The 13882-nt window shown below is 48.4% G+C and overlaps 2 protein-coding genes and 1 pseudogene across 2 annotated transcripts; all 3 read left to right on the top strand.

Annotated features, from left to right (window-relative positions):
* Window positions 1-21: 21 nt before the first annotated feature.
* Window positions 22-2867, top strand: LOC112899271 (annotated as a pseudogene).
* Window positions 2868-5956: 3089 nt separating this feature from the next.
* On the top strand, window positions 5957-7930 carry LOC112901726 (DNA-binding protein S1FA). Its single transcript, XM_025970695.1, has 3 exons — window positions 5957-6092; window positions 6197-6260; window positions 7523-7930. The coding sequence occupies exons 2-3, from the start codon at window positions 6234-6236 to the stop codon at window positions 7736-7738; spliced, it is 243 nt and encodes an 80-aa protein (XP_025826480.1). The 5' UTR covers window positions 5957-6092; window positions 6197-6233; the 3' UTR covers window positions 7739-7930.
* Window positions 7931-9224: 1294 nt separating this feature from the next.
* Window positions 9225-10666, top strand: LOC112899999. The gene is made up of 4 exons (XM_025968694.1): window positions 9225-9564; window positions 9905-10015; window positions 10181-10261; window positions 10398-10666. Exons 1-4 carry the CDS (start codon window positions 9310-9312, stop codon window positions 10470-10472), a joined length of 522 nt encoding a protein of 173 aa, XP_025824479.1. The 5' UTR covers window positions 9225-9309; the 3' UTR covers window positions 10473-10666.
* The last annotated feature ends 3216 nt before the right edge of the window (window positions 10667-13882 follow it).

Genomic DNA, 13882 nt, shown 5'->3' with positions numbered 1-13882 from the left:
TATGCATAAAATCGGCCATTTTCTTGACACGCATAGCGTGCTCGCGCATGTGTGAGTACATGAGCAGAGCAGATCGTATTTTCACAGGTCGAACCTGCGCGTGCTGCTACGTGAACGTGACGTCTGCGTACCTACGTCACGCAAATTTTGCTTCTAAGTTATGTTCACATAGGTTGTCTATGTATTTTCACCTATTTCCACTTGCAGTGCTGAATCAGGAGGCGTTGCCTTTTAACTCTGAACCACAAAATAAACAAGAAAAAAAGAATAAAAACAGAGGGTGGTGCATAGCAGCCAGCGGAACAACCACTGGAGTGGTCTGCACCATTTGATCTCTAAGAGGCCTGTCTGGTTTCACTAAGAGATTGTTACAGTTCAGGTTGCACCACTCTGGACTGCAACGATCCGGATTGTAACAATCCACAACTACAATCTAAAAAGCTGGGTAGAAATGGATTGTTGAACTGTAATAATCTGTGAAAGAGTAAATCGTTACGATCCGGATTGTAACAAACCACAATCTGCTTGTTTGGCTCCCCTAACAAGTAACAAATTAGCAATACTTGCTCTTTCTCAAGTCAGAAGGAAAAAAAAGAAAAAATAGCTGCGATCGCTCTGAAAGTCTGAAGGAAAAATGGGCATGGTTCACAGTGTGTGCCCACGGCCGGCCCACTACCGAGCCCGTTTCTCGGTTTCTACAGTACTCTACGCTCTCTCTCAGTCTCCTGCCAAACCAAATTCGGTCGGTGAACAAACCCTCTCCGCCCAAACCCCCGCGAAATCCCGGCGGCCAGCGGCGAGATGGCAGCGCCGCCGCGGCACGATGCCGGCGGCGAGGACCTCATCAGCGACCTCCCGTTCGAGCTCCTCTCCTCGATCATCTCCCGCCGAGGCCGCGCGCGCCGCCGCCCTCTCCACGCGCTGGCGCGGGACCCCGCTCCGCCTCGACGACCTCGAGCTCCCCGCCGCGACTGGCCCCTCCATCGCCCGCGCCGCGGCGGCGGCTGGGGCGCCCTGGGCGGGGCGCGCGGACGCCGTCGCCCTCGCGCTCGCCTCCCACCCGGGCCCCGTCGAGCGCTTCCGCCTCGCCCGCGTCCCCGCCGCTGAGGCCTGGTTCCAGGACCTCGCCGCCGGCGTCCACCGCGCCCGCGAAGTCTCCGTCGTCTGCCCGCCCGAGTGGTGCAACCGCGCGCTAGCCGACCCGCTCCTCGCCTCCCCCCACGCTCGAGACCCTCGCCCTCGGTGAGTGCCGCTTCTCCGACGCCGGGGCCGCCGCCGCCTCCGCGTCCCGCCTCACGGAGCTCTCCCTCTCCAGCACCCACATCTCCGAGGCCGCGCTGCAGAGCTTGCTCTCCGGCTGCACCGCGCTCCATAGCGTAGCGTCATGCTCAGACACATCCAGGGCCCCCGCCGCATCCACATCAGTTCCTGCCACAGCCTCGTGCTGCTCGGGGTGTGGCAGTACAAGCATCTAGAGGAGCTAACGGTGGAGGACGGGAGGACGCCCCCGTTGAGCTGTGTTCCAAATTCAGTTGCACATAAAAGGCCGACTTGTGACGGAGCGTAGCGGAGGCACAAGTGGCCCATGTGGTTCGACCCAGCGTAGGGGGGTGCGCCCCCCGCGGTACACATTATATACCCGATTAGGGTTTCCCTTTGATAAAAAATCTTCTTGTAAGCCGTCGCACGGCGTTGCAACCCGACTCTTGATATATTGAAGTTCTTGCTGGCTGGCGCCCGTGGTTTTTCCCTTCCGCATTGGTTGGATTTTCCACGTTAAATCTCGTGTCCCCTTTCGGTTTGATCTGTTTACTTTCATCGTTTATTCATCATCGTTTATAACAGCCCCGCGCCTGGAGCTTCTGCTCGGCGACGCGCATCTGGGGACGGCGGTCACCATTGTCAGCGCGCCAAAGCTTACTGCTTTAGGCTACCTCGTGCTGGGTTTCGGGGATTTCTTCCACGGCATCGACAAGCCTGCTGCTCAGAAGGTAGTTAACTGGTTAGTGGTTACAGTGTTTGAATTCACTTCCTGTTCTTGTTCGTCTGAGATAGCCGAGCCCAAGAGGCATCATTCGCTTGTACATTGCAGAAGGTTAGCAACGGATTTTGCGCTCCTCTCAATAGCGTGAAGATTATGGCTATCAATGTGACGTTCTCGGGCAAGAAGAGCATGGAATCAGTGATGAACTTGCTCAAATGCTTCCCCTTCCTGGAGACATTGCATATCCAGGTAATTACAGCTTGAGGTTGCCCTGTTTCTTTGTTCTTGTGTATACTATCCCGTTAGCTGAACCCTGCAAAGGACTTCCTCTTATTCCTCATATTTGTGCAAAAGGGCAACAAGCGCAGGGAAGGGGAAGTTCACACGATTGGCCCGAACTATTACCAGAAGCTTGATCCCATTGTATGTATTGTGAACCATCTCCAGAGCGTGAGACTGGAAATCGAAGTTGAGAAACGAGGAAGCAAAGTTGAGAACCAAAACTTGCTTGAGTTTGTGTGTTTCCTCCTTGCAAACGCCCAGGTGCTGCAGACCATGAAGATTCTGCCATGTCCAACAACCCTGCATGGATTATAGAACAGCAAAATCTGCTCAGTCAATGTCACAGGGCCTCCGTGGAAGCCAAAGTCGGGGGTCCGAAAGTCATCCATCGCAAGGGGTTCAGTATAGAGGATGTTAATGCTCTGCCTGACCCCTTTGACAGTGATATCGACATCATGGGCTATTAAAATGACTCATGAGTTGTACTGCTGGGATGATTATCCATCAAACAGTTGAGGACATTGTGTTAATGTTAGCTGGTTATCTGAAACTACTACTTTAACTTTGGCTGCATTTGAGGTTTCATTCCGAAGTAGAACAATATCCATGTCGCAACTGGCAGATAATTTGTGTTGTGCTCGGTTGATGTTCTGAATCTAGACAATGATTTAGGTGGCCTCAATATTCAAACCTTTAAGATTTGCTACCCATGATGCCAATAGCAGGCATTTTATGCATGTTGGTGAATTATCTGAGATCCTAAATCTAGACTATAATTTTGTTATCTGTTGCTTGTCACTTCCGTAATATCCGAACAACTTTTATGTTGATTCTCTTTCTTTTTTTTTAGATAAGGGCGATGCTTTTTCTGTGTTTCCTTTATCGGATTGTGAGAGTCCATACGCTTAAAATCTTTAATGCATGGCCTTTACTTGCTAAAAATTTACTAGGAATGGCATCCCATTTTAAGCTTTACCAGACACATGCATCCAAATGATTTGGATTGCTAAATTTTGTTCGATCGTGGCCTCCAATTTTGTCACACGAGGGATGAACTTCCTCAGGGCCACATACTTCTTTTACTGTAAGAAACTGTTGCTGTGAATCTGGAATTCTGAACATCTGAGATAGTCAGATGGACTTGTGCTCAAATTTTTACTGCACATGGAAGCTCGTGGTACTCTGGCTGGTCCGTTACCTCATTGAAGGAGCAATTGCACGTGAAGTGATCTTCCTCTGCCAATTGACTACAGAGATGACTATGTCAGCCAGCTTATGGTCCTTCAAAATAGTTTCAGGTGACAGTAGAATCCATGAAAATTAGTTTCTAGAAGTTTCTATGTAGTATGTTCTAACTATTTCAGTCAGTTTGAGGAGTATATTGTGTTTAAACTGTTTGTTCAAGCTTAGTAAATTCGTGGAAGTTTTTTGAAACAAGCTTCTCAGATCAATTCCTTATTAAGTACAAGCTTCAACAGCACTATCACACGTGTATATATCATGCTCAAACCTGAATCCAGGTTTCATCACGAGACCGTAACCGAGGTACGTTAATGCCGCGAACAAATCAGAGCAAATAAGAAGAACAAGTGAACATCTTAGAGTGTATGTTAAGCTCGGGTTCATGAATTCCTCTTTTGGAGTTTGCTAGATTGTACCTAATTAGTTGGCCATGTGAAATGGGATTTTTGTGTAGCCTCTTATAAAGCAGTCGAACTCTACGTGTATTTAAGGAATCAAAGTTACAGTCAAATGAAATTCGGATTTAAACAAATATAAAAGTAGAAAACAGAAACATAAGTGAATTTGAGTGAAAAAATATGGATGTTTAGGACATACAAGCATGTACGTTCAGACAGTATTTGAATTGTATAAAAATTGTGTAAGGATGAAAAGAAAGGTATCATATTAATAGTTGCGGATTCAATTGTTCATAAGTGTAATATGCAACTATCCATATGTTTATTTCTATTTTCTATTTCTCCTTGCAATTTTTTCGTCCAACCTCAACTTTTGCATGAATGTAAATACTTGCATGTTTTATCCATCAATATATTTTGTTAATTTTTTATACATGTTGAGGGTGTTACCGTGCATTTATAGCACAGTAGCACCTGAGTCTTCCTCCGGTATATAGTGGAAGAAAGGCATTTGCTCAGGCGGGGAAAGAACGATGTGATTTATTATGTCTTCCTATGGGACAATGTAAATGACTAAATGGGCTGCCATTTTGACCGACCAACAGTCCAAGCATGGTATGGTAATATTAAAAGTGGAACCAAACTCCGAACGTGATCCTATTTGGATCCACTCAGTTAATCCATTAGCTAGCTAGCTGGAATTAAATAGGTTAAGAGTATAATATACTTCTTCTCATGTGATTACTACACACATTATGTATCTTGTTTGTGATAGGACCGAGCATAATTAACCGATGATCGAAACTCGAGCCAAAATACTCGAAATCGAGAAATTCGATCCAGTTCGTTCGGTCTCGGGTTCTTAGTAATTGAAGTAATTACGGTTAATTTAATTACGATCCTCGAGCAACCGAGTTAAGAAACTGAAATATATTAAATTCTAACTCAGTTCATAAACATATCCTGCATACATAATCTTCCACTCCTACCCTCACAGACTCCGCTTCCCATTCCTCACCCGCTCGCCCACCCCTAACCCTAGATAGGGACACGGTGGCCGCAGCATCCGGCCCAGCGAGTAGAGCTCGGGCGTGGCATGGAACCCACTCTCTGGCGTTCATCGATGGCTCTTGTGCAGCGGCAAGTCGGCACCACCGCCTCGGTTCCTCTGCTCCTCGCGAGATCGGAGCTGCCGAGCTGTCGTTCGCTAGGGAGAACAAGAAGCTAGCACCAACGGCGGAGGGACTTCAGTCCCCAAGATCAACGACGAGAAGATCCGTGCTTGCTTTGATTCATGTAAAGAAGTGAAAACATGGCTCCATTTTGCCTATTATCGTAATCGAAATCTGTTGATTCTTTTTTTCTTTGATTTAGACATTCTGATATCTCTCTTTTCCTATCTCATGATGACTGGAATTCATCGATGTTGGTAAATTTTAAAGAGAGATCGATCCCAATTCTTAACTAACTGAATGTTATAAAAAAACTAAGGAACCCATAGGTTCAGTTTAGTTTGACGGAACGTCCACCATGAGTTCATGATTATAAATATGGCACACGTGTGGACACACTATTGTACTTAATGTTATAAGTCACTATTGCGATCCATTTCCAAATAAGCCGTTAAAAAATGTTTAATTGCAGTAAACACTAGAGTTTGAACCTAGATGAAATAACACCCTCACTTTTTAGAAACAAAAACTAGTTCTTTGACACAAACTACGCAAAGCTATAACATATTTGGATGGATATAGAATATAAGAATCTGAATAGCACAGTTAATAATCTAGATTATAGATTATAAATATTTTTTCCATTTAAACCTTTAGATTATAAGGTGATTGTAGGGTTAGTAGTGCCTATAATCTCAAAACAACTAGCTAGACTAGAGGCTTGAATTACAGGAGTCTGATAGCTAGACTTTTATCTATTTGGATCAGCTACATATTTTTTTTATCCGAGTTTCGTAATCCATATCTGGTCCACTAACCTTCAAGTAAAACCCCTTGCAAATATGACGCAAGTACACGTCCCCTTGAAAAACCGGACAAAACCCGTGAAAAACGCTGCGCTAGAAACTTCCAGATGAAACGGCCCATAAAACACCCACACGCGGAGGCGAGGTAAGCCAAGGGGGGCGAGATCAGGAGAAAGACGCAAAGGTCCCCTGGACCAGCAGCGCAAAGGTGAGCTTTCGTCGGTCAGATCCTACGATTCATCCTCGTCACCTCTCCTCTCGTGCTCACCTTCTTCCATTCTCCGGCTAACTCCTCCTAATCTTCCGATCCAGAGCGGGCGGGGTGTTTGGCTCAGATCGAGTGGCCGCCATGGCGGATCAGTTCGCGGATTCGGCGGTAAGGGATTCTCCTCGAGCTCTTCCTTCCTTCCTCTGTGGGTGTGGGATTTCGGTTTTGGCGCAAGGATCCATCGAGAATTCGGATCCTTTTCTCCGCTCCGGTGTAGAATGGGGATCCGGTGACCACGGTTGCCTCTCCCTCCTCCAGCCCCTCTCGCTCTTGCTATAGCTGTACGATGCGCATGCAAATTTTAGATCTGATGCTTACCTTCTCCGTTCCCGGTGGGTTTTGGCTTGGTTCTCACCGTGGCAGGCAGCTAGCTTGGGGGTCGTTGCTGTTCCGGCATGGAGCAGGAAGCGTTGACCGGCCAGAGTTGTAGATGATTTTGGTGCATCTTGTTCCAAGCTGAGGTATAGAGGATTGGATCTGCCGAATTTGTGCAAACCTTCTACGGAACCAATAGGTTTTAGGTCATACGGTTATCACACTAGTTTTGAAAAATGCATGTTTCGGTTGTGTCCTAGAAAAAGGGTTGCGAAATGCTTTTATCTTGTTCGTGAGCTTTGGTTTCATGTGCTACAAATTCACATTAGTTTTGTACAATTCTCCATCTAGCTGATGCTATCTATTATCCTTACTTGATTAGTTTGGTGTTTTTATATCTTGTCCATTTTACAAATACGAGGTTACCAGCAGACTTAAGACTTATATGATCCTCCATTTAAAAATTTAATATCATGATGCACTTACCTGGGTAAGTGGTTGCTATTCTGTTTGCATGTGTAATCCTAAGTTGTTGTAAGTCAATGTTTGGTTGATGGTCGGTGTAGCTTTTGTTCAATTATTATGTAAATGTAAATGGCTTCGTGTAGTTTGGTGCATGTGATCTAGGTTTAAACATCTCTAGTAATTCTGGCTGTTGAGTTGCTATCCATTGTGCACATCTGTGCTAGCTAATCTGCATATTTTATTCTAAATTGTGACTTTAATCTGTATCTAGATTACTTCTCTTCATGTGCCCTGTATCACTTCATGTGCCTACGTTCAAATTAAGCTTCATTTTTGCGACGTGACTAGCCTTTGCAGATGCGGGGTAACTTTTCCGTAGCAGAAGTGCTCTATATGGAGCAATTACTGATATGTTACAGCGGTACTCTGTTCAGTCAACTTTTGGTCCGTCCCATTTGTAGAGAAGGATATATTTGTTCAGCTGCTGTTTGATTGTCCTCAACTACATATGATATTACAAGATCCATGCGCGTAGTCCACTACAGTTGTCATCGGTATCCTGTTTTTCTCATATACTACCGCTGTTTCAGAACAATGTGATCATCGAGGAGGTGAACAAGGGCCTGAACCCAGGAATGGTAGTCCTGCTTGTAGTTGCGAGCTTCCTTCTGCTCTTCTTTGTGGGGAACTATGCGCTGTATGTGTACGCGCAGAAGACGCTTCCACCTAAGAAGAAGAAGCCGGTCTCCAAGAAGAAGCTGAAGAGGGAAAAGCTGAAGCAGGGCGTCTCCGCGCCAGGAGAGTAAACAGCCATGCTACTGATCTCCTCCTGAGCTCCTCTTTACATGATAAAAAAATATATGTAGATCAGCTGGAGCCGCAGTGTCTGAAGTGACTTTCTTCTGTAGAAGCTTTGTCTTGAATGGTACATTTGTATTGTGTTTCAGCAACTGATGAACCTTTAGCCTAAATTGAGCTACTCCATTGTTTCCTGCCCTCTAGAAGCTTTTCAAATGCTGTGGTGCTGGGTAAACGAGGACATATGCAACTCATGAGCCCCGCGTACCCTTCTGTGTTCCTTCTGCGTTGGTATAAATCCAAAATGAATATGTATACTTTGAAATTTGGCCGTGGTTTGAATATCTATATTCTGAGCTAGACAACCCCGATGAACTTCAGAATTCCATTGAGGTCTGGCTACAAGACCGACTGCAGCTTGGCTTTCCAAGCCACCAACCGGTGTTAGATTTTTGACGTTCAACAAGTTCTGAGATGATTTCACATCATGTCGTGTGTTATGATGGCCGTTTAGCGTTGGTAATCATGAGTTTAAGGACCAAAGGAAGATTTCTGAACCGGCAGGCCAGCTCGTGATGTGCCTTTTGTTTGGGGATCTTGTAATGTCGCCGTGCTTCGAAAGGCTAGCAGGAGGATAACAAAGAGAAATGGTGGGCTCGTCAGGCTTCTCAGCCCCCATGACATGAGATATTTTGTTCCAGCTACCGATTGACGCCTGTGCTGCTCTGTTTTGTCTGCCGCTCCTCTCGGACGGACACGTCACATCTCGATCAGCGGCGATCGCCGACGGCGAGCCGGAGGCCGCGTTGGGCCTTGCAAGCCTCGCGTTGTAGACTTGCGGGCGCCATGTCCCCCTCGCCTTTTCCCCTGCTGAACAGTAGACGGGGAAAAGTTGCGGGACGCTGATGCGTAGCCCGAGGGCGCAGCGACGTCCAAGCGCGACGAGACACCGGCGCACCAACCCGGCGGAAAGGATCGCCTCACCTCACCTCACCGGAGCGGCTTCCCCGGCACAGTTCTCGGGGGGAGGAGTTACTTGTACTCGACCTCGATCTGACCACGGGGCACTCATCACCAAACGACAAGTCGGCAACCATACAATACTGTACGCCGCCGTGGTCGGTCGCCGTCGGCGGTGGTGTCCGGCAGAAGCAACCGTGCGCGCGCGCGCCGCTCCCGCGCATACGCGCGCCATCGCGTGCACGTCGAACGGGGATGCAGACCATGCAGCTTTCGCCCTCCGTCCCTTGCGCGACACAGCAGCAGCAGCCGGTCACCATGTCTGGCCGTGCCTTTCCGTTCAGTTTCGCCGAACGCTATTGGCTCGCCGTCGCAGGCATGACCATGAGGCATGTTACCGGCCACTGTTCCCCCGGGTTGCTTAGACACCCAGCATCGCAGGGAAAGCGACGGATGCCACGACGCTTGACAGCGTGACGGCTCGCAGGCAGAGGCGGCTGCTGGTGCCTGGGGCTATAAGTGGTGGCGAGGTGGGAACAGAGGGAAGAGAGGATACGCCGGCCGCGCCGAACCGCCGAGCGAGAGAAGGTAGCTGCGTGCGCCAGGAGGAGGACACGATATGCAGGGCGGCGGCGGCGCCGGCGGCGTCGTGGAGCAGCAGCCGATGCAGATGGTGCTGCGGGTGAAGCACCCGTCGTCGTCGTCGATGGGCGACGAGGAGGAAGCAGGCGAGGGCTCGTCGAGGTCGGCGCTCTCGGTGTTCAAGGCCAAGGAGGAGCAGATCGAGAGGCGCAAGATGGAGGTCCGGGAGAAGGTGTTCGCGCACCTCGGGCGCGTCGAGGAGGAGTCCAAGAGGCTCGCCTTCATCAGGCAGGTGAGTTGGTCGGTTGCCTTGCGCCCTTGCCTCCTGACATCCTGAAAACTACTGCACCGTGTTTAGTTTCACAACGAATACTGCCTCCTGAGTCGTGACATCCTGATACTGCCTTAGTTTCACGAATTTCAGATGAATTTCATAGAACGGTTCCATTCTACTAGCATGTTTCCAAGAGACAAATTTGCTAAACAATAGAATCTTGGTATTTTTGGTACAAATGGTTGCTGCTGATTCTAGGTGCTGTAGTTGCGAACCACCGTGTTGCTTGATGAGATTCGAGATAGCCTGATAAGTGTCTGGTACTGCTGCCTAAACCGCGATAGTTCCGCTTGTATAGGAGCTGGAAGGCATGGCGGATCCGACGCGGAAAGAGGTGGAGTCGATACGGAAGAGGATTGACACGGTGAACCGTCAGCTCAAGCCTCTCGGCAAGAGCTGCGTCAAGAAGGTGAGAACCCACACGCATACGTGTTACATGGCATGGATTAGCAAGAACATGGTGTAGTTGAGATGTCTATACAGATGAATGAGAAGAAACTTTATACCATGTGTTTTTCAAGTAGTTTGCTCATGAGTTGACATGTGGACTTTTTTTTGTCAACTGAAAATAAAGGAGAAGGAATACAAGGAGGTCCTGGAGGCGTACAACGAGAAGAGCAAAGAGAAAGCGCTGCTAGTCAACAGGCTAATCGAGGTAAAATAAACTCTCTCTGAACGAAGAAGAACCCATAGCTCATTGAAACCACCAGCTCTTGATACGACTGTAAGTGTAACTTTTGAACCACTAAAAACTTGCTCTTGCTCTTCATCGCCGGGACTGATCGATGCAGCTGGTGAGCGAGAGCGAGAGGATGCGGATGAAGAAGCTCGAGGAGCTCAACAAGACAGTCGACTCACTCTACTAGAGCCCGCCCGCCAGCACTATGTAACCTCAGTGTGCCATAAGGATTGTGACTTGTTCGAGGTGTTGCTTGTAACTGATGTTTCTCATTGAGTGATTCTCCTTCCTCTTTCTTTTCCTTTCGTTTCTTTCCTTTCATCAGTTGGTTTGATTCTCGTTGCACTGTCAATGTCGAGTAAAACTGACGTATTTAAGCAACGACGAAGTACCAGGAACAAGGCTGAAAAAGGGGAGGGTGGCCTGTCGACCGTACTAGGACCTATAGTGTTTATATTCAGAGTTGCTATCCCTTCCGTTTTTGTGCTGCTGGTGACGCAAACAGCAATTTCCTCAGTGTTTTTTCGTGCTGCTACTGAGGTCGTCAGTCATCTCATCTGATCACAGGGGTACTCTGAAACTACTCACCAGGAATCAGGTGTTAACTAGATTCAGATTTCTGAGTTCTGATTGTGAACCAGTTGTCCAGTTCCATGCTACGGGCGAGAACTTTTCAGGGGATTGCTTGCTGCTAGCATACCATTTCAGAGCCTAAGCAGAGGGATTAATGTGAGCAATAATCCGTCGACCCCTCATTTGCCGGAGAGCGTACAGAGGTCGCCACAGATATTAAGGGCTTACGGCAAAAGCGGTTTCTTTCCATCTCTGACTATATTCATAGCATGGGCCTGATCGACCAGCCATGAAAATGAACCCTCAAATCGGGGTCAGAGAGCAGGCCATCCTTTCTGGATACTTGCATGGTGATGGAGTATAGGAGTAGATGACTACGTACTTCTGCACTAACACCCAATCAAGTCCAGTGAAACGATGTGATCAGTGGCCGCCGGATTCATTCAGGTACGCGTAAGGCTGGTCCTCGGCGTACTCCATGATGCCGAGAGGTAGATGCATGATGGCGCAGAGACCACATGATGTTGATTGGATTGCAGTTAACTGATGATCGATCGAGCACGTACACAGAGGTCTGGTCCAAGCCATGAGGCCGTGCTTCCGTGCATGTCATGAGCGCCGGACCATGGACCCATGCATGCACCAGCCGGTGTGATCGCTACGCGTGCTGCAAGGTGGATGGGGCTCGGCATGTGAGAACAGATGAGTCGCTAATAGGCTTCCTACACTGTGCTGCTCCAAGCCTCCAACAACAACAAAACACCTCCTGAAAGCACCGCTTAAATAGTAGATTATTCAAAAACACAACAATATGGTCAAGTTACTGCAAATTCAGTTGTCGACAAGGTTCTGACAAGGGCTTAATGTACTGTCATCTAAAAGGGGGTTATGGGAGGCAGCTCAATATATGGTTATGGCAGCGGGCGCTAGGTAGGAGGGCGTGGCCACAAGCAAAGCAGGACCACCGGTTAGATTTGTGTGCGCGCGTCGGCGGGCAGGTTGGGGCCTGGGGTGGGGGAATGATGGAGGGGTACGGTGACGGAGCGAGGGGCCGCGTGTGGGAAAGGGGAGTGTGGTGCTGGCATGTTTCGATTTGGTGGTCAATTGCAATCCTACAAGAATTCAGAATGCAGCAAAAAAATTCCAATGGAATGTTTGGATACAACATAGGAAAAATACAGGAATTTGAGTAGAAACATAGACGCAAAGAAAGTTTCCAAGAGCTTGATCCAACTGCTAGATTTTCTCTAAAATTCTATGGATCGAGGCATTACATAGGAATTTTGTAGGATTCTTGGGTGTCCAATATATATTTTGTTCCAAAGGAACACATAGTGAAAATTCCTATGTAATTAACATGAGCAGGACCAGGCGCTGATCTGTACGTAAGAAAAGGGGCCAACAAGAACAGAACAGAAGATACTGGCACACTGTGCTCGAATAATTTGATCAGACACCAACGCAACCTAAGAGAAATGGGGATCCAAATTCAGAAACGCAAGATGTTAATCCGAAACCTGCACTATCGCATCATGCCCCGTCTGTCTCTCTCAATCCACATACATATCAAGTACCATCGTCGTGCTCGTCGTCGTCTTCTTTGTAGAAACATCAAACATGACCGTCATGTCCATTGAACAATGCAATTTCGGATGCATTCATGCCCAACCACCCCTGGCGCACCAGCTCCGGAGCGCACGCAAATTAAAGCCGGAGCAGAGATGATGACGTGTACTTGCTCGTATGGCGTAGCTGAATGCTGCTCTCTTCTGTCAGCGTCCCGGCGATCTAGATTGGAGACTCCTACTGTCCTTCAGGCTCCAGCTTTGATTGGCCGACGCCGGGCTCATGATACCAGGCACAGCCCGGCAGCCCCAAACCAAGTTACGGTGTCCTGTAAAAGTACCAACGTACCTGCACTTGGAAACTTCACGTCACATCACTGCCTGCTCCAGTTTACTTCCATGCTGCAGAACAGCAGAAGTGCGTGCAGAGACTCTGCCACTGCCGGCATACACGCATGCTGTCCAAGTTCAGCCACCGTCCTCCGATCCAGTGTCCACGCAACAGATTTCAGGTACGTCTGCTAGCTAGGTGCCGGGGCGGCACCGGCACGATCGGAGGCTTCAGGGCGGACGTGATCCGGTTTTACCTCGCCCATGCCCCGCGATGCGGTAGCAGCACGGCTACCGGTACTCGCAACGCACATGTGCGCGTGCTCGTACGAGCCGCGGATCACGACCGCCGCGTTCCCAGTGCTTCGGCGATGGTCTGATGGCGAAAAAGACCGCAGGAACTATAGCTGGCCGGCCGGCGGCCTGGTCTCAGCACTGCTGCCGAGTGCTGATGGCCTGGCCTGCGACGAACCAGCATCTTAGTTAAGAGGGGGAGCGGCGCGCGCACACTGCAAGTGCACGGTCGCGATGTGCTAGCTAGCTGCTACTGCTGTTCTGAATTTTTTTTTTTCAGCTCACTGTGGTTGCATGAAAATGTGGTTGGCACGTAGTGGAAGGGGATGGACGGCATTGAATTGTGGACATCTATAGATGGCCATCTATCTCATCAAGCTTACAAGTTACAACTGACCCAGCTATGCTATGTGCTATGAGCCTATGACCACGGTGGTGTTGGTAGCAATGATACAGCATGAGTGATAGCCGACAAGCAGCAGGTTGAAGGCTTGAAGCAACCACATATACATATATATATGCATCGTAGTACATACAACTGGAAGGTCGTCGACAACTGCAGTGGATTTGTGGCTTGTTTTTGATAACAGGTACTAGATGAATGAGGCAGTTCAGCAGTTGGTAAGCTAGGAAGAAGAGAGGAAAGAGGCCATCTGACCAACACAACACTGCTTTTAACACATGCATGTAGTTCTGCTGATGTGTGCATCTCCGTGGGGGTTACTGCATTGGTTGCTCGTTCATGTGGCCGGGTTGCTCGTGTAAGGTTCAGTTAAGTTAACTGAAAATGGATGAATTGGTACGTGGTCAACTTTTTTAAGAACCTCCTTAGATG

The sequence above is a fragment of the Panicum hallii genome, chromosome 7 (assembly GCF_002211085.1).
Source record: "Panicum hallii strain FIL2 chromosome 7, PHallii_v3.1, whole genome shotgun sequence".
In the NCBI taxonomy this organism is placed as follows: domain Eukaryota; kingdom Viridiplantae; phylum Streptophyta; class Magnoliopsida; order Poales; family Poaceae; genus Panicum; species Panicum hallii.
The sequence above is the reverse complement of the archived record's forward strand: the minus strand, read 5'-3'. Positions and strand labels throughout refer to the sequence as shown.